The 17,731-nt window shown below is 39.5% G+C and overlaps 3 protein-coding genes across 6 annotated transcripts; 2 read left to right on the top strand and 1 right to left on the bottom strand.

The window, feature by feature from the left end:
- Nucleotides 1–207: 207 nt before the first annotated feature.
- LOC103976681 (pentatricopeptide repeat-containing protein At5g41170, mitochondrial-like) lies at nucleotides 208–5,254 on the bottom strand. Of its 4 annotated transcripts, XM_065104872.1 has the most exons (6): nucleotides 4,933–5,165; nucleotides 2,849–4,861; nucleotides 2,449–2,559; nucleotides 2,243–2,341; nucleotides 2,055–2,145; nucleotides 386–525 (listed from the first exon to the last, which is right to left on the bottom strand). In XM_065104872.1, the coding sequence occupies exons 1-2, from the start codon at nucleotides 5,017–5,019 to the stop codon at nucleotides 2,918–2,920; spliced, it is 2,031 nt and encodes a 676-aa protein (XP_064960944.1). In that variant the 5' UTR covers nucleotides 5,020–5,165; the 3' UTR covers nucleotides 386–525; nucleotides 2,055–2,145; nucleotides 2,243–2,341; nucleotides 2,449–2,559; nucleotides 2,849–2,917. The 4 variants fall into 4 exon arrangements, with proteins under 4 accessions (XP_009390256.2, XP_064960943.1, XP_064960944.1 ...); XM_009391981.3 differs by having other exon boundaries at nucleotides 208–525; nucleotides 2,849–5,254; XM_065104871.1 differs by having other exon boundaries at nucleotides 208–525; nucleotides 2,105–2,145; nucleotides 2,849–5,254.
- A 327-nt stretch (nucleotides 5,255–5,581) lies between these two features.
- LOC103976695 (calmodulin-binding receptor-like cytoplasmic kinase 2) lies at nucleotides 5,582–9,401 on the top strand. Its single transcript, XM_009392000.3, has 6 exons — nucleotides 5,582–5,937; nucleotides 7,035–7,291; nucleotides 7,379–7,547; nucleotides 7,729–7,818; nucleotides 8,043–8,341; nucleotides 8,882–9,401. The coding sequence occupies exons 1-6, from the start codon at nucleotides 5,718–5,720 to the stop codon at nucleotides 9,125–9,127; spliced, it is 1,281 nt and encodes a 426-aa protein (XP_009390275.1). The 5' UTR covers nucleotides 5,582–5,717; the 3' UTR covers nucleotides 9,128–9,401.
- Nucleotides 9,402–10,530: 1,129 nt separating this feature from the next.
- Nucleotides 10,531–16,679, top strand: LOC103976703 (probable alpha-1,6-mannosyltransferase MNN10). Its single transcript, XM_009392010.3, has 5 exons — nucleotides 10,531–11,119; nucleotides 11,236–11,268; nucleotides 11,873–11,963; nucleotides 16,041–16,301; nucleotides 16,380–16,679. Exons 1-5 carry the CDS (start codon nucleotides 10,643–10,645, stop codon nucleotides 16,475–16,477), a joined length of 960 nt encoding a protein of 319 aa, XP_009390285.1. The 5' UTR covers nucleotides 10,531–10,642; the 3' UTR covers nucleotides 16,478–16,679.
- The last annotated feature ends 1,052 nt before the right edge of the window (nucleotides 16,680–17,731 follow it).

Raw genomic sequence — 17,731 nt, 5'->3', positions numbered from 1 at the left:
GGCCACCTATCCTGCGATTGGAGGAAGAACAGGACCCACATGTTGTTTCAAAAATGCACCCAATCGCTAGTCAGGTGCATCGGTCGGGTAAAGCGCGGGTACAGGACAACTGGATCAGATTTGGGGGAGATTGCAACAATTGACCCAGACATTGATCCAAGGAAATGAAAAGAAAACCCAATATCAGTGAATCAAGAAAGTTTCGTATGCTACATCTGAATGGATCTCAATTATTGAATCAGTAAAATACCTGAACATTTTACACACAAACATGATACTTCAATGAATACCTTATTGTTCTTTGTTAACATCACAATCCAACTGACCCCTTAAAAAGTCATAATCTAAATGAAAAGAAGACATCAATAAGGGAAAAAAGGACCCTATTATCTTGTCCCTGTTGCTTCCTCTTGTTTGAGCATAATCGCCTCTGTTTATAGTCTAAAACAGTATACATTATCATCATCAGAACCACTTAGTCATGAGTCTTGACCTTCTATCACATGACAATCTGTGAAAGTAAGCCTGTCCAAAAAATAATATATATATCATTAGCAGAAAGAACACCATTTTGTTGTACTAAGATCATAATATGAATTTTAACACCTTTACATTTCATTTCCACAATCTACTGTAAGATAGAATTAGGAAACCTTACAGAAGGTGCAGCAAAATATTCCAAGGGTTCACATTACTGAGTTAAATGTACCACATACAGCGGCAATTGATAATACCAAAAAAAAAATATAATCAACACTATGTCAGCAATATACATCTAAAATCCAAGACAATCCATGATGACAACTTCCCAATAATAAATCTGTTAAAGATATGCCATGGCAATAGTTGGTCATTACTGTACATGAATCCACAAGCTAATACTTGTTTTGAACTTATCATCATCACAAAAAGGACGAGTCTCAAGAGCACCAATCACGGAGGTCAAGAGGCCCTAGATCCTTGTTTAGTTGCAATCAGACTACATGGTAAATATTAGGCAGCCTATATGGGGCCTTGTCTTGCCAGATCGACCTCAAGTACAGCTTGGACATCTTCGTAAATAGTACAGAAGCTTGACTAGTCAACATAAAAAATATTTATTTAGATTAGGATATTAATGTATTTAATTTAGGAAAGTCAATACAGTTTAATTTAGGGCCTAATTTGTATCCAAAATTCCTAATTGGGAATAGTATTATAGATTATATAATTATTTTCTATTTAAACAAATAAACAAAAGAAGCATCATAACTTAAGTTACAATAATATTATGTACCCTCTATCTCTTCTCTCTTTCTTTTCTCCTCTTTTAATCTTTTCTTCTCTGTTCTTTCTTGGTGGTGTATTTCTTCCCTCGATGAAAAAGGGCATTAGATTGAAAGTGTTAAATCTTGACAATGTATAACATAATGAAATTAAAATCAAATTACTAGTATGTTGTAGGCACTAGATGCAACCCAGGATCAACTGAAAATATTAACATATCAAGGCAGCATATGAGAGTCAATAACAACAACAATAAAGCCGTAAGACAACTTAAGAGAATGAGAAGGAAAAAAAAGGTCAGATCACATACTCTTAATTTGTGTCCTAAGGCAGAGATGTATGTTCATTTCATTCATGGTCCCCATTACCAACTCCCAATTCTCAAATGACAACTATGATAGCATTCTTGCACTACTCTAAAAGGTGTTTCAAGTTTTTGGTTTATACATGCATATACTACAGATTTCGTGAATTATTAGAATTACTACAATAATGAATTCAACTCTCATCTTCATATACTCATACGCTAACCAAACTTGAATTAGATAATTTCACAAATATTATTTTTATTGATAACATAAATAGGGATGGTTCTCACTGGAAATAATATAAAAGCGAAAAAGAAACACACACAAACAATTAAACTAGGTGATCAGACTCCTAATAAAGCAAGTAGAAAGAAACCAAGCATTCTCGTTCTTACATCAAAAAGATATACAAATATTTCACACTCTCCAATGGAGTAAAAGACCAGAAAGGAGAATAGATATAGATCACAAACCACTCACAGTTGTAAATAGGGAAAATCATGCTGAACTATGGTGAACTGGATTCATACCAGCATGCACTCCTTTATCAAAATACATTGGATTTGTCAAGCTGCAATAATAAAAGAAGTAAAAAGGATTAACGATCAACATGGGTTACCTTAAAGCAAAACCATGTAGAAGAATACAAATAAATTACTGTTAGTGACCTTCCTCCTAAAAAGCAATTTGAAGTCACTTCCTTCAACACATCATCATGTACTGTCATCTCTAGCACATACAATGTCTGCCACCATGATGGATATTTGCTGTGCATTTACATTTCCAAAATAAAATGATAAACAAATTAGAAAACCTGAAAATAATTGCGCACAAAGTACGCACAATGAATATGGTAATTCTAACAATTACCGACCTGTTATTTTGGAGTCAAACAAAAACATCCAAAGATTTTCAGACAGCAGTTGTTTTGCACCTCAGGATACACTGCTCCAGCCATCCGGCCACATCAGCATAACTTGAGCTTCTATCACAAAACCAACAATATCCACAGTGAGCACATGATTGCAAGTAGAGTTGCATTGAGACAATAACCTAGTCATGGAACTTCACAATAAGTTAGCAAGGTGTACTTGCCATTGAAATGAAATTTTCTATGAGCATTATCAAGAAGAAAATATCTAATTTGGGATCAGAAGAAGATTAAAAAAAAAACAAGAATTTTAGGTTATGGGGCTTTGCTGTCTTCAGTCCAGCAACTTGCAGAATCCAAAAATTGAACCAATTTAATAGGATGTGGATGATGCATTACTCACCACGTAGCTGGGATCGGCAAGTTTGAGAGCCGCACTATATTACATGATATGTAGCTGTACAGTGGCTGCTCAAGCACCAGAACATGAAACCCCTAATGATAAATATGTGAGTGCATCCGGAGAAATGCCTTGCTTCAACATAAACTCATATACCTCGTAAGCTCTATCCCAGTCACCCAATTTACGATAGCCAGTAATAACAGCAGTATAAGTTACTACAGTAGGAGAAAGATCCAGTTTCATCATTTCATCTAACAAAGAAACTGCCACGTCCATCAGAAACAACTTGCTATATCCATCAATGAGGCAGGTGTATGTATGTGCATCAGGCACTAAACCACTCTGGGTCATTTTGTTGAACAATTCAACAGCTTTCAGCATATCTTTGCACGTACAGTAACCATCAATCAAGGATGTATACACAATCCTATCAGGTACAAACCCCTCCCGGATCATTTCCTCGAAACAAATCAATGCCTCAGGCAGCCTACCATTCTTACACAGCCCATCAATGATGCTAGTGTATGTAAAGATGTTGGGCATCACTCCCACCTTCGACATTCCTGCAAACAACCTCAATGCCTCCTCCACTTTTGCAATTTTCACTAGACCATTGATAAGGATGGTATAGACGACCACATCAGGAACTATCCCTTTCTTTATCATTGCTCCCAAAATTCCCCATGTGCAAACTGACTTTCCCTCCTTGCATAGTCCATTAAGGATGACCGAGTACATAAATATATTTGGAATAATACCCCATTTATGCATTTCATTTAAGAATTCAAAAGCTTCTACTGTTCGATACTGCTTGCAAAAACCATCAACTATCAGAGTACAGGTGACGACAGTAGGCATCACACCATTATTAAGCATGAGTTCAAAATGATCCAATGCTTCCTTCAAGCATCCATTTATACAGTGGGCAAATATTATACTTGTGTAGCTATAAGCATCTGGAACAAAATTGTTTTGGACCATCTCTTGCCACAGCTTAGAAGCAGCATCCAAATCGCCATGCTTGCAATAAGCATCAATAAGGATACCATAGGAAACTAAGTCATGTGCATAACCTCGGCTATGCAACTCATTGAACAAATTTAATGCACATCCCATCTCACCTTTCATGCACAATGCATGCAGCAGTGAACTATAACTGACCATCGTTGGGATGATTCCACTGCTGAGCATTTCATCAAGCAGATTGTAGCCATTCAAAACATCTCCTTTCTTGGAAAATCCATCAATGAGAATGCTATAGCTATGTACATCCGGTGTCAGTCTCTGTTGCTTCAGTTCCTGAAACACCAGCAAAGCATTTTCCAACTCACCCTCCTTGCAGAAACCAAGAATGAGAGCGTTGTAACAGTTGGTGTTGCACGGCAGACCTCTAGACTGCAAGTCCTGAAGAAACTCCCATGCAGACTTGACATCCCCTGCTCTGCAGAGTCCTCGAATGTACGTATCATATGTCACTGCATTCGGCTTCACTCCACTCATCTCCATTTCAGTGAGAATCTTACCAGCTTCATATATATCAAAGGTGTCCTTGCTAGTATACATATGCACCATGATAGTATAGCTGTATACATTAGGCAGAGGGCTGCAGCTCTTCATGTTGTTAAACAAACACTTAGCCTTATCCATGTTATTGCTTTTGACCAGAACCTTGAGCAAGAGATTAGATAAGGGAACCCCAATTTGAAGTCCCATTCTCCTGGCCTCATAGTAGGTCTCCAATGCATCTTCGACCAGCAAGTGCTCCGCCAGAACCTGGACAGCAGCTCCGTACACATGTAACAAGCTCAGGGCACCTCGAGAGAGCTCAACCAGTGTAGGCAGCAACCCGATCGAGCTGCAGTCCGCATCCCCACAGAAGCCCAAAACGCCTGCAAGCAAGCACCTGACCTCCCGTTGCATTGCCCCCAACGAGAACACCCCCATGAGCATCGCGAAAGCTTCCAATGCGTGCGGGAAGCCGTGCGAGGCCACCGCCTCCGAGAATCTAACTTCCTGGACGAGAGTCCAATTGAGAGTTCGCAGAGCTACAGAAACAACGGGGAAGAGGGCCGGGAGAGGGTCACCAGCGCAGGAATCGATGGATTTCGCATTGCGAAGTTTGCCAGCAGCATCGCCTTCGACGTCGTCGTTGGAGTAGGAGGCTTGCCCATCGAACGACGAGAAGGAGGAGGCGAAGGAAGGGAGAGATAGGGGTAGTGGGAATCTTGTGGCGAGGGCTCGACGAAGGAGTCCACGTTCCGATTTGATCATAGAAGAGGGCGGCGTGACCCTGCGCGCGACAAAGGGAACACGGCGAGCCCATCACGGTGGAGCTCGAAAGGGGTCGAGCGCAGGGTTTTGGGGGGTTTCGGGGATGGTGATGATCAAACGGGAGTCCAATTGACGTCGGAATCAGACGGTTTAGCTTAGCCCTTGAGCCAGATTTGGGCGGAATGAGATGGTTGGCTTCACCCAAACCCACACGCAATCGGGCATGACTGGGCCCCAAGGATGGTCAGGAGGAGTGCTTTGACATTTGTGCAAAATTTTGATTGGACTCTTTAAGATCTGCACATGGGCCTGCGAACGGTGGATTTCTGCCCCACTGTGCCGTGGGTGTAAACCACATTTCTCGCAGATTAATCTTAACTCGGACCGGCTGAGAGTCAGTGGACCGGCCCAAATGGTCAACGTCCTCTCCAAGCCACGCCGTGTTTCGTAAGGTGTGTCGTATCATGTCTTCCGCTGGGCGTTGACGGTGACTTGTGTGGCGAGCGTTTTCACCCACTCGGCACTTACTAAGCGCGCGGTGCCGCTGAATGCGAACCCACCTCGGAGGCTTCCGCCCAAGGTTTTCCCGCGGCGGAGGATGGGGAACCCGGCTACGCCGCTCGGCGGCCGCAGCCCTTTCGACGGCAGGCGGAGGAGACGCGACAGCTGCGACGCCTCCCGGAGCTCCACGCCCTCGGTGTCGTCCGGGCGCAACCCCGTCAGCATCGCTGCCAGGGCGATTTCCTCGTGCTTCGGCTCGCCCGAGGCCAGATCGCCTTCTCCGACGGACGACTCGGAGGACTTCAAGGCGCCTTATGGTAAGCTTCTTCTCTTAGAACAGTGCGTCGTGGGATCCGATCTTGGGAGGGAAAAAGAATTAGGGGAAAGGTGTAGCCTTTACTACAAAAGATTCTTATTTTAAGCTTATGTTTTGATTTAGGGGGTTGTCTTCACAAAAATTATTCTTGTTTTGTTTTGAAGCTTAAAATTGCCAGATTCCAAATTAATTCGATAGTGTTCTGAAATCATTCATGTCTCAGAAGTGGAAGGAGTTATGTTCGATCAAAAGAAATCTTCATTCTTCTGTCAATTCCTTCTTAAACTTGAAACCTATTTGTATACGTCACTTTGAACATTGATTAATTTGATTAGTTTGGGAAATATGGAATCACCAGCTTGCTTTTGTTATTGATTCACCAATAGAAGATCCTTTGAAACGGAACTTACTAATAGAAGCTAATTTAAGCAAATGTTTTGCTAAGGTTGGTTAGTATTTTGGGAGGTTTAACCAACTTGAAGACGTCATAATTAAATTCAAACTCCTTGGTGGATTTGGATTTAATTAAAGATTCAAGTAAAAAGAGCTCGAGGGTCAGGATTTGTTCCTATAACTACACCTAAATATATCTTGAGTCTTGGTGAGAGGAAGAGGCAAGACATTTTGGGTGCTAGGTTTCTAGAAAGAGTTGAGAGAAAAGTTATTCGAGCTTATGTGAGGCGAGATTTGTGCTTGAGTGAGAATAACTCAAGGATTGTGTGATTGATCTCATATATTGAAGAATTTAATTTTTTCTATGGATGTAGATAGGAAGTTGTCAAGCCATGTTACATCTTGTGTCAGTTTTTTGGTATGTTATTTATTTGTTGATCTCTGAGTTTATTCCATTAGTTCATTTGATCACTTTGGGAAATATTGGATCACCTGTTATTGATTCACCAATAGATGATCCTTTGAAACAGAACTTATTAATAGAAGCTAATTCAAGCAAGATGTTTAATGTTTCAAAGTCAGTAGTTCATCTAATGCATTCTTATGAGATTATGAATTTGGATGCTTATTGTTACTGATGTGACAAATAGACATTAGCACCTTTTGTTTCATGTCCAGTAGCTCATCAGATTCTTATTTCTGTAGTCACCCCATCTCTTAGCACCCAAGGAAGCTCCCATGGGAGCTTACAAGGTAGCAGGCGGCGCAGCATGGGAATGCATACCGATGGCAGCAGCCACTCTAGACATCAACCAGGAGCCATGAGATTGACCATCACAGAGATCATGATGGCAACAAAGAACTTCTCCCCTTCTTTGATGATTGGACAAGGTGGGTCTGGGACTGTGTACAAAGCGCAGCTTGCCGATGGCACAGTGGTTGCAGTTAAGCGTGCCAAAAAGGTATATGGAGTGGATATGATGTTTCTTCTTGTATCTTGTTTATCCAGGTTTAGGCTGATACTGAACTTGGGGTGTGATACTCTGTAGAATGCCAACAACAGCCGTATGGATGCAGAATTCCAGAATGAGATTCAGACATTGGCATGCATTGAGCATCTGAATTTGGTAAGATTGCATGGGTTTTTGGAGCATCAAGATGAGAGACTTGTTGTTGTCGAGTATGTTCCCAATGGAACTCTTCGAGAACATCTTGATTGTAAGTTCCTAATGCCCATTTTCTAATTTTGTTGATGATGATCGATTACATGGATTTCCTTGTTGATCTTCCTGTTTGACACTGTAATAGTTAGATACTATCCATTTCCACTTCTGATATGCTACCTTGTTTTGCCACTGGGACTCAGTGCCCTGCTGACATTTGTTTTGGTAAAATTCAGGTCAGCGAGGAAAAATTTTGGAACTTGCTACGCGGCTGGAAATTGCAATCGATGTGGCTCATGCTATCACATACCTTCATATGTATTCAGGTAGGTACTGCAGTGTTAGATTTTCTTAACTCCTTTGTTCTTTCCTATCATAAGCCAAATTGTGAATTGGAGAGCTTGGGGTATGTTTATAGCAGACATCACTCTTCTCTTAGAATACCAATAGCAAATCTATTCAGATGAATATTGTTCTTTAGCAGTTAAAGTTAGGAAGTATTCTTGTCTGAAGGGTTGCTAACATAATGCATGAAATTTTTGTGATGCAGATAATCCTATAATTCACAGGGATATTAAATCCTCGAACATCCTTCTCACGGATAATCTACGTGCTAAGGTTGCCGATTTTGGGTTTGCTCGACTTTTTATGGTGGAATCTGATGCCACCCATGTTTCGACCCAAGTAAAAGGGACCGCAGGCTACCTAGATCCAGAGTACTTAAGAACCTACCAACTTACAGTGAAGAGTGATGTCTACTCATTTGGGGTATTGCTGGTGGAATTAGTCTCTGGCAGGCGCCCTATAGAACCCAGGAGGGAACTCAACGAACGTCTTACAGCAAATTGGGTATGCCTCTGATGGTCTCTTACATGTGCTTCTCTCTGGTAATCAACAAATGTGAAATGTTGCCATTGTTATTTTGAGGTCGATATTCAAGGCAGCTCATAGTGAAGCACCAGTTGATTCAAATGTAAACATTATTTCAACCATCGTGATAGCAACAATGCTCTAGCCCTGAGGTTGAAATCCCTCTATTGGAAAAGGTTTCACATCCAACCATAGATTACTAGGTTAACATAATCTTTTTCTGATGCTGGACAAGTCACTTCTAACAGGAAAGAATTATTGAAGGTGTTCCTTTCATACCTGCAATTACATTGTCAAAACAATGGCAAGTTAGTTTAGAAACCCTTCCTGACTTTGGAGTCACCAATTAGTTCCTTAATGATAAGGTTTGGCATTTTCACAAAATTTGAATGTTGATATTATGCCTTTCATATCAGGTTATACGTCTTTCTTGAACTACTGCTAGCTTCTTTTGTGTTTGCAAAATAACCGAATGGCTATGTTCTGGACCAATCTGACTTGCCTCGGTTAAATGTACAGGCTATGAAGAAATTCATGAAGGGGAGCGGGATACAGACTCTAGATCCAAACCTTCAGCCAAGCCTAGCAACAAATTTCGTAGTCGAAAAGATCCTTGAACTTGCCTTGTTGTGCTTGGCTCCGACCAAGAAGAGCCGGCCCAGCATGCGGAGGTGTGCAGAAATCTTATGGACGGTACGCAAAGATTACAGGGAGATATTATCTTCAGATCTTCACTTCCCGCCCTCTGGTCAGAGGAACCATTAAATGGATCATATGTTTTAATCAAAGAAGACCCAATATTTGTCAAAATTACCTGATATGATATAGGGAAGCTATAAATTTCTGTTTGAGATGCTGAATACTAATGTTTGTTGCAAGTAGAACATAATGATACCATTTTAATTGTGGAAAACTGTATTATCATTTTTAAGTGTAATTGTGTTGAGTGGGAACTTTGTACAATTTTAGTGCATTAACACACAAGATTGTCTTACACACATTCAGAGGTTGAATACAATGAAAATATTTCACTTTTTGACATCATTCTTCTTCCTTTTGTTCATAGAGAGTTTGGGGTAAAAATATTCACCAATTTTTTTCATCCTAGTCTTTATTTGTGAAATATTTGTCAAACTCTTATACTCTGTTCGAACTTGCTGATTAATGAGTTAATTGTAGCTTTTCAGTCATTATTTTGAAGTTGTATCAGTAATTTTCTTCTCTGCATCTTAAAAATAAGATGCTCAAGTACTCTTTCATTGCTTGACAACCAAATACAACTTCCAACATAGAACTCACAGAGTAGAGACAGGTATCTTTGTTTAGATCAAATCTTGTTTCTGTGGTGATCATGATAGCAAGTGAAACTTATTAGGACAAAGCCACCTTTTCCATGCTGTGATATTAATTAGCAATTCAATTATGTCATACACATGTGGCAGCTCATTCCATCTTTCATGGGCTCAGTAGATACATATAAATGATTGGTAGATTGCACATGTGCTACCAATAAACAAGGGGTTGGGCCTACATCAATTTAACATCTTTAAAGTAGTCTCAACCTCTCCATGATGTATTTGTTGGTATTAGTGTTCATTCAGTGGACTTCATGGACTCACAGAAATACTTTTATTGATTTTAATAAAATTATCAATCAAGAAAAAAAATATTTGGACAGTATATGATCATCAGTATACAAAACTGTGATGACAAATAATTGAGACACTATGATTAAGAATCACAGCAAAAACACTTTTGCAGGTAATTAAAATCACTAGTTGACCAACTGCAATGGAGCTTGACTTTAATGAACTTGTCAACATGATGTGAAGCATGGTGACATGTTACCTTTCCTTGATTCCATGTGAAGCAAATGTCTTCTCTGTGTTCATGCTTCTTCTAGGAGATTGCAGGTTGAACAAGGCATGCTTCTTCTAGTCCACCGCTCAAAGAAAGAGAAGACAAACAAGAACAGAGATAATGACAAGAGACTCTTCCTTTGATTCTTCTGCCCGAAAGCTTTTCTTCTACTCCACCATTCAAAGGAAGACGAGATAAAAAAGGACAGAGATGATGACCTGTTCTTGACAGAGACTTTCCATTGATTATTTTGCCTGAAAGCTATTTTGGCAGCCATGGCAACCACCGCCACCTTCATCCATCCATTTGGTTGACTCAGCCAATCATTCATCTCTTGTGGCGATATAAACAAGTGTTGATTGCTTCTACATGAAGGAAGAGTGTCCAAGGCCCCCCTGAAGGCAGGCTGGTGGCCACCAAATGGCTCCGCGGTCGCCGCCGTCCGCTGCCGCTCGGTGGGCCAAGCCCCGGCTCGCGAACTGGAGGGTGCTGCCGCTACTCCTCCTCCTCATCTCCGCCGCGTCGCTGCTGCTGGCAATCGGATTCCTCCGGGCGGCCTCGGGCGGCATGCTCCGCCGCGCGAACGCCCTCGGCCGACAGTGCGCGCCGGGACTTGAGGGGAGCTCCGGAGGCGAGGATGGAGCAGGACATCGGCGGAGGATAGCGATGGTGAGTTTCTCCGACGAGGGCGGGGGGCAGGGGCGGGGACGGGGGCGGTCGTTCAGTGGCGTGGGGAAGGCGGTCGCGGGGAACAAGCAGGCGTACGCGGCGCGGATGGGTTACGTGTTCGTGGACGCGGGGGGAATGGTGGATCACAGCCGTCCGCCGAGCTGGAGCAAGATCTTGGCCGTCCGATCGCATCTGCCGCACTACGACTGGGTGTTCTGGAACGACGCTGTGAGTCTCTCTCTCTCTCTCTCGTCGTGAATTAAGTAGTGGCTTTGCTGTCACCCACTCACTATCTCAATTATGTTGTCGTGAATTAAGTGGTGGATTGGTTTCTTCGATTTTAGGACACGATGGTGATGAATCCAGCAATATCATTGGTAAGGCCGCCATATATTTTTCTCATTTGTATTCTTTTTTGTTTTATTACACAAAATAATAATAAACACTTCTAGATTTCTTATGCCAAAATAATAATAAACTCTACCAGGCTTGTGACTTAAAAGTTTGTAGAAATGTTTGACCCTCCACCCTCAATATATATTTTGTAAAAACTAATTTTCAAATTTGATATAGTAAATATCTTTATGAGTCATTAAAATTCACAAATTTGAGAAAATGAATCTCTTTTTTTTTTGGTACAAGTGATAACATATTTATTCTTTTAAATTTCAAATATTTTATTTTATTTTATTTTATTTTATCATCATCTTGTACCATTCATTTAAAATATTCAACCATACCATAACTTATTATGAAAAAACTTAATATAATCTTAACACATCAAAATTAGTTCATTGATATTCTCCATTCATAACAATTTCCACTAGTAAATGTAAAAAGTTGACCAACTTTTGTGGGAAAAGATAAATTGCTTGGGTTTAATGAAAGTTACAATGAGATTTAATTCTGTCTGCTGTAGATAAAAATAAAAAATAAAAATAAAAAAAATTTCATAATAGAAATATTGCCTGAATTTTGTAGGAGAGTATCCTATATGCTGTGATTGGGCACACGAATCTTGACGCATCTCCCGATCTCGTCGTGACTGAGGACACCAACGGGGTTAATGCAGGTCAGCTTTGGTGAATCTTCCTTATTCTTATTCCCTTATTTTTCTTAATTTTAAATTAATCTAATATTACTTTGATTTGAGGTGCTTATAATTATCGATATTGCACATAATTCTGAATCGAATTGAACTTGCGGTACGTGCTATACATTTGATGTAAATGATGTCAATTTGTTGGTTCGACCCAATTGGAGTTTGTGTCCGACCGGGGCAAAAGCTTTGGGCTCGGTTCGAGGATGGGTTGGGTTCGGGCAAGAATTGAATACTCAACCAATCCTCAAATTCTATAATGTTTAAAGCTTTATATAAAAAAAATGCCTAAAGTATCTTTAATGTTTTTAAGAATATATCTTATTCAAATTCAAAAGTTCATTCTATAAATTGAATACTAAATATATTGGTTCATAAGAATTATGTTAGATCGAAACTTTTTTTTTTCGAGAAGAAACGAAAATTTTAATTTAGATTAGGTTTATTTTAGTCTATGTGATTTTGGTCATGTACCAATAAAGCCCTTATAGTTTACCTATGTCTAAAATAATTCATATATTTTAAAAAACATAGTATATAAACTTATTCCATCAAATATGTGTTAACAGACGTTAGAGTCTGATTACGTAGCATGTTGACTTATAATAAATTATTAATATAATGACATATATAATTTAAGTTTACAAAAGGATTAGGGTCCATTTTAACCCCTATGGTTTTGGCCATAGATCACTTAAGCCTTTATGATTTACTCGTATCTAAAATAACCCATATATTTTAAAAAATATAGCATATAAATTTCTCCTGTCAAATCTGAGTTAATATATGTTAGAGTTTGCTTATATGATATATTGATTCATAATAAATTATTAATATAATGATATATGTAATTTAAGTTTAAAAAAGGGTTAAGATCGATCTTGTAGGCAAACTTTAATGTTATTATATTAAATAATTTATTATGAGTTAGCATACCACGTAGGTAAACTTTAACGTCTATTAACTTAAACTTGACGAGAGAGACTTATATGTTATATTTTTTTAAATATAGTGAGTTATTTTATATACGAGTAAATCATAAGAGCATAAGTGGTACATGACTAAAACCACATAGCTAAAATATACCTTAATCTGTTTAATTTTAATTAATATTTTTTATAGATTTTGGAGAGATATATTTTGACTTTAATATTATGATAAATTTTTTAAAAAACACTTAAGTTTTAGAAATTTTCAAATAGCACCCAAGTTTGAAAATGATTATTTTCAAACTATTTTTCAAAATGATCATCATGTGCCCTAGTCATTCATTGCCCTCCACCCAACTCCTGGTCATGTCGTTGCCTCGTCGATCGTCCTAATTCGTTGGATCCACCCAATGATGAAGGCATAACGGCCCTTGCTACCCTCACGCAAGGACACAAGTAATATTGCACAATAACTCCGCAACCAACAACGATAATAAGAGTCAAAGATTCAATAAGGTCCAACATGGGCCCTATAGCTGTTAAGAATTAAACGAAGAAGATAGAAAGATAAAAATTGTAGAAGAAACTATGAAATGTATAAGATGTAATTGCCTAGTTCATTTTTATAGTGAGCTCTTGATAGCTATTTATACACACTCAGCAGGGAGGTTATATACATTCTGGAGGATTTTTTTCAACTGCTTAAAGATTTCCTCAACTGCCTTGAGGAAATCTTATCTGCTTATCATGCCCCCGCAAGATTGAGCTTCCATCAAGGATGCCAATCTTGGACCGATGAGATGAAAAAAGTTTGCGGGCGAGAGGCTTTGTGAGTGAGTCTGCTAATTGATCAACTATATGTACGTGAGAAACACGGAATTGATGTCTGACAATTTGATCTCGCACGAAGTGGAAGTCGATGGCAATGTGTTTCATGCGGGAATGGAACACAGAATTAACACATAAGTAGGTAGCTCCAATAACTGTGGAGTTGACGTAAGTTCCTTGAGCAGATTTATGACTCAATTGAGTTCAATAGCGGCGGTGGCGATGGCATGATATTCAGCTTCAGTTGTAGATCGTGCAATCGTCTTTTGTTTTTTAGAACTCCAACTGATTGGAGTAGCTCCAAGGAAGACAATGTATCCTGACGCAGATGTTCTATCATCAAAGTTCCTTGCCCAGTTAGCATCAGCAAAGGCATGGAGATGGAGTGAAGTATTTTTGCGAAGAAAAATGCCATGATTAAGAGTCCCTTTAAGATACCGCAAAATTCATTTGATCGCAGACCAATGCGTAGTAGATGGTCGATACATGAATTGCGATAATTTATTGACGGCAAATGAAATATTTGGACTTCTTCATCACTAAGAGAATGACCTATCAAAGCTAAATCATCAATGATAACTTTGATATTTTGTAGATAATCAGCAATAGTACTTCCCCCTTGTTTCGTTTTCATCAGATTGGAGAGAAGTCCGAGCATGCGAGTACGCAAGCGATTTGCCAAAGTTGTTTGTAACTTGCACCATGCTTTTGCAGTAGTCGTACATGAGGATATCAATGGGGCAATGGATCCAGCAACAGAAGCTTGAATAGCTTGGAGGATGAGGCGATCTTGACGTAACCATAGTTTGTGGGCTAGATTTGGCACTGGACTAGATTCACCTGGGATGTTGATCATTTCAAGTGGACACTAGAGAGAGCCATCAACGTAACCTAGGAGATCATAGCCAAATAAAAGATTAGAAAGTTGTGCCCACCAAGATACGTAGTTACCGCCTTTGGATAATTTGAAGGGAATAAGTGCTGCAGCATTGATGGTGATAAGACTTTGAGAAGTGCTCAGAGTCTCTGCAGAAATAGGGACAAGAATATCGGAAGAGGAAAATGAAGACATCCCAGATATTTTGTGGCAGTTTAAGTGATCTTTACAAAAGATGTAAAGATATAGGAGGGAGGGAGGAGGAAAAAAGTAGATCGATGCGCTATAGAGGAGGCTGCAACGATGAACTGTAGAGGAGGCTACAGCGATGCTATAGAGGAGGCTGTAGCGATGGGCGAGGAAGCTGCAGAGGAGGCTGCAGCGATGCACTACAGAGGAGGCTGCAGTGATGGGTGAGGAAGCTACAGCGATGAGCAAGAAATCTGCAACAATTAGGTGAAAAGAAAAAAAAATCTGCAGCAGTTACAGTTGCAGAGGAATTATTGCGGTAGAGGGAAGCGACTGCAGATGGAAGCTGTAAAAACTGCAATCGTTCCTGTTACCGTAGGAAGGCAGTGATGGCTGTGGCGGTAAGGATGGCGACAACAGCACTTGTCGCTCGAGTGAGATGTGGGAATGAGGAGGAGAGGTCGTTGGCCGGGGAGCAGTTGCGAGGACGACGACGACCAACACCAGAGGAGAGGTAAGTAGCAACACTACCCTTTCTAACTGAACAGAAAAGAGGAGCAGTAGAAGGCTTCGGCAGAGCTGCCTACATCCGTAAGGAAGAAGGCTCTAATACCATGTTAAGAATTAAACGAAGAAGATAGAAAGATAGAAATTGTAGTATATAAGATGTAATTGCCTAGTTCATTTTTATAGTGAGCTCTTGATAGCTATTTATACACACTCAGCAGGGAGGTTATATATATTCAACATGGAAGATTTTTTTCAATTGCTTAGAGATTTTCTCAACTACCTTGAGGAAATCTTATCTTTATCAATAGCCTCCTAACAAGGGCCCTATAGCCTCCTCACACTCCTTCCCTGGCATGGTCTCCTCATGTTCCCTCTTTATCTTTTTATCTTCAATCGTGAGCGAGGAAGGAGGAGAGGATGGCTCGTCATCGTGGGTAGCGATGATAGTGAGAGTAAGGGACGAGTGAGGGCCAAAATAGGCAAGCAACCATGCATAAAATAAAGCTTTCGAGAAGACGGAGGCATGACCAAGGATGGTGTAAAGATTTTTCAAAATGATAAACGCAAAATGATAAATGATAATGAAACTTAGAAGTTTTTTTTTTTTTTTTGAGAATTCACCTATATATATATATAATTTTATTATATTACGAAATTAAAATAAAAGGGAAGGATATCCATTGCATGCCGATTTGGTTCTCCGCGTGGCTTTCGCAGGCGTCTTCTTCGTGCGGCGATCGGAGTGGAGCGACAAGTTCTTGCAGACATGGTGGAACCAGACGTCCTTCGTTCGCTTCGGATCCACCAAGAGCGGCGACAACGACGCGCTGAAGCACCTGCTCCGCACCCTCCCGGCGGAGGAACTGGGAGCCCACGTCGCTGTGTCGCCCGCGCAGTGCCTCTTCAACTCCTACCCCTGGGTTCCCACGCTCAAGTCGCTGCACCGCCTCTTCACCTCGCCGCGGGCTACCTGGAACGGTATCCCTTCTTCTCCCTCCGACTGCTTGATTCACATTGTATCCAACTGCTAATCCTCGCTTCCTTGCTTCCCGTCAGGCGTCTACTCCGACGGCGATTTCCTAGTCCACCTCGCTGGCTTGGATGACAAGAAGAAGTGGCTCATCAACATGCTTGACGAAATGAGACCTGTTTAGCGGAGAACATTCCCTTCTGTTTTATGCTCTCAAAGAAGAGCCTGGTGAAGGTAGTCAAAGAAGAGATACAGGTTTTGTAACGTATGTATGTAATCGTAGATACGTACAAATACTGTTGTATAAGAAGATTAGATGTACAGAAAAAAGATTTATTATTCCTTAAAATGATTGAATAAAGGGCTGTAAATTTCAGTGTCTGTCATGCTACAGTCTCAATCATGCAGCAACCATCCCATCCAATAATCTTGATGATTGTGCAGCAGGCAAACGGTTCATTTTGTGCTGAATCCAATAGCCAAAACGTTGATGGATGAACCATCGATTCTTGTTTCTATAAATCAAGAACTGTAATTGAATCGTTCGGATTCCATTTTGATTTCAATTCGGATTAAATTATTTTTAGCGCTAAAGACGATATTGCTGAAAGTATCCCCCCACATCGGCAGTCTGGTCTTATTAAATTAGATAAAATATATTATAAATATAATTACATTATGATTATAATTATCGATTAATAGAAAAAAAAATTAATTATAATAAAATTTCTTAGAATAATTATAATAAAATTCTTTTAGAAGATGATTTTGATTGGAGAATCTCTCTTGATTACATATTTTTGATCCTTTAGTCTCATATATATATATATATATATACAGAATCTTCTAGAGACTCGTTAGGATACGTTATGTTAAAGAGATTATAGATCTTCTCTTATCTCACCTTAATTCTTATTTCATCGCTTATAGTAGTCTTATAAATGATAAGAAGAGAGAAAACAAGTTTAGTTCTTCTTACAAATTGATATCACTATAGCTTTCAGATCTGACGATGTTACACTAAAGATTTACTATAGATAATTATAATCTTTGATTTATAAATTATTTTATTTTATTTTCTGCATAATTATAATTTGTATGCTTATAATTCATATTAGAGCCATGTTTTGAAATCAAATACCTTATATCATAAAAGTATATCAAATCTATTTTGTATTTAGATTTGTTTATTAACACCATTCACTTGCAAAAATATATTATTCAATTTTGATTGTATGATGCTTAAATAATCTATCTGTATTGTCAATCTGCTTTCATATCTCGTCTATCTTATCCGATCTCTAAATATATTCTATTGTACTTCTCGCTTACTTACGGACATTATAACATAATGGAACAACGACATGCTACTCGTATTTATCCGATGGGTTACCATTGGTAACTTACTGTCGAAAGAAGCACTATTGAGGGTGGTGGC

Source organism: Musa acuminata, chromosome BXJ2-4 (genome assembly GCF_036884655.1).
Source record: "Musa acuminata AAA Group cultivar baxijiao chromosome BXJ2-4, Cavendish_Baxijiao_AAA, whole genome shotgun sequence".
NCBI lineage: Eukaryota > Viridiplantae > Streptophyta > Magnoliopsida > Zingiberales > Musaceae > Musa > Musa acuminata.
The sequence above is the reverse complement of the archived record's forward strand: the minus strand, read 5'-3'. Positions and strand labels throughout refer to the sequence as shown.

Bases quoted from the DNA above. Each gene is read 5' to 3' on its own strand.
- LOC103976703 (XM_009392010.3), top strand. From the start codon at position 10,643: ATGGCTCCGCGGTCGCCGCCGTCCGCTGCCGCTCGGTGGGCCAAGCCC. The intron at 11,269-11,872 runs GTAAGGCCGCCA...TGAATTTTGTAG, and splicing joins TGAATCCAGCAATATCATTG to GAGAGTATCCTATATGCTGT. The intron at 11,964-16,040 runs GTCAGCTTTGGT...TGGCTTTCGCAG, and splicing joins CACCAACGGGGTTAATGCAG to GCGTCTTCTTCGTGCGGCGA.
- LOC103976681 (XM_009391981.3), bottom strand. From the start codon at position 5,119: ATGATCAAATCGGAACGTGGACTCCTTCGTCGAGCCCTCGCCACAAGA.
- LOC103976695 (XM_009392000.3), top strand. From the start codon at position 5,718: ATGGGGAACCCGGCTACGCCGCTCGGCGGCCGCAGCCCTTTCGACGGC. The intron at 5,938-7,034 runs GTAAGCTTCTTC...TTATTTCTGTAG, and splicing joins GGACTTCAAGGCGCCTTATG to TCACCCCATCTCTTAGCACC. The intron at 7,292-7,378 runs GTATATGGAGTG...GATACTCTGTAG, and splicing joins CAGTTAAGCGTGCCAAAAAG to AATGCCAACAACAGCCGTAT.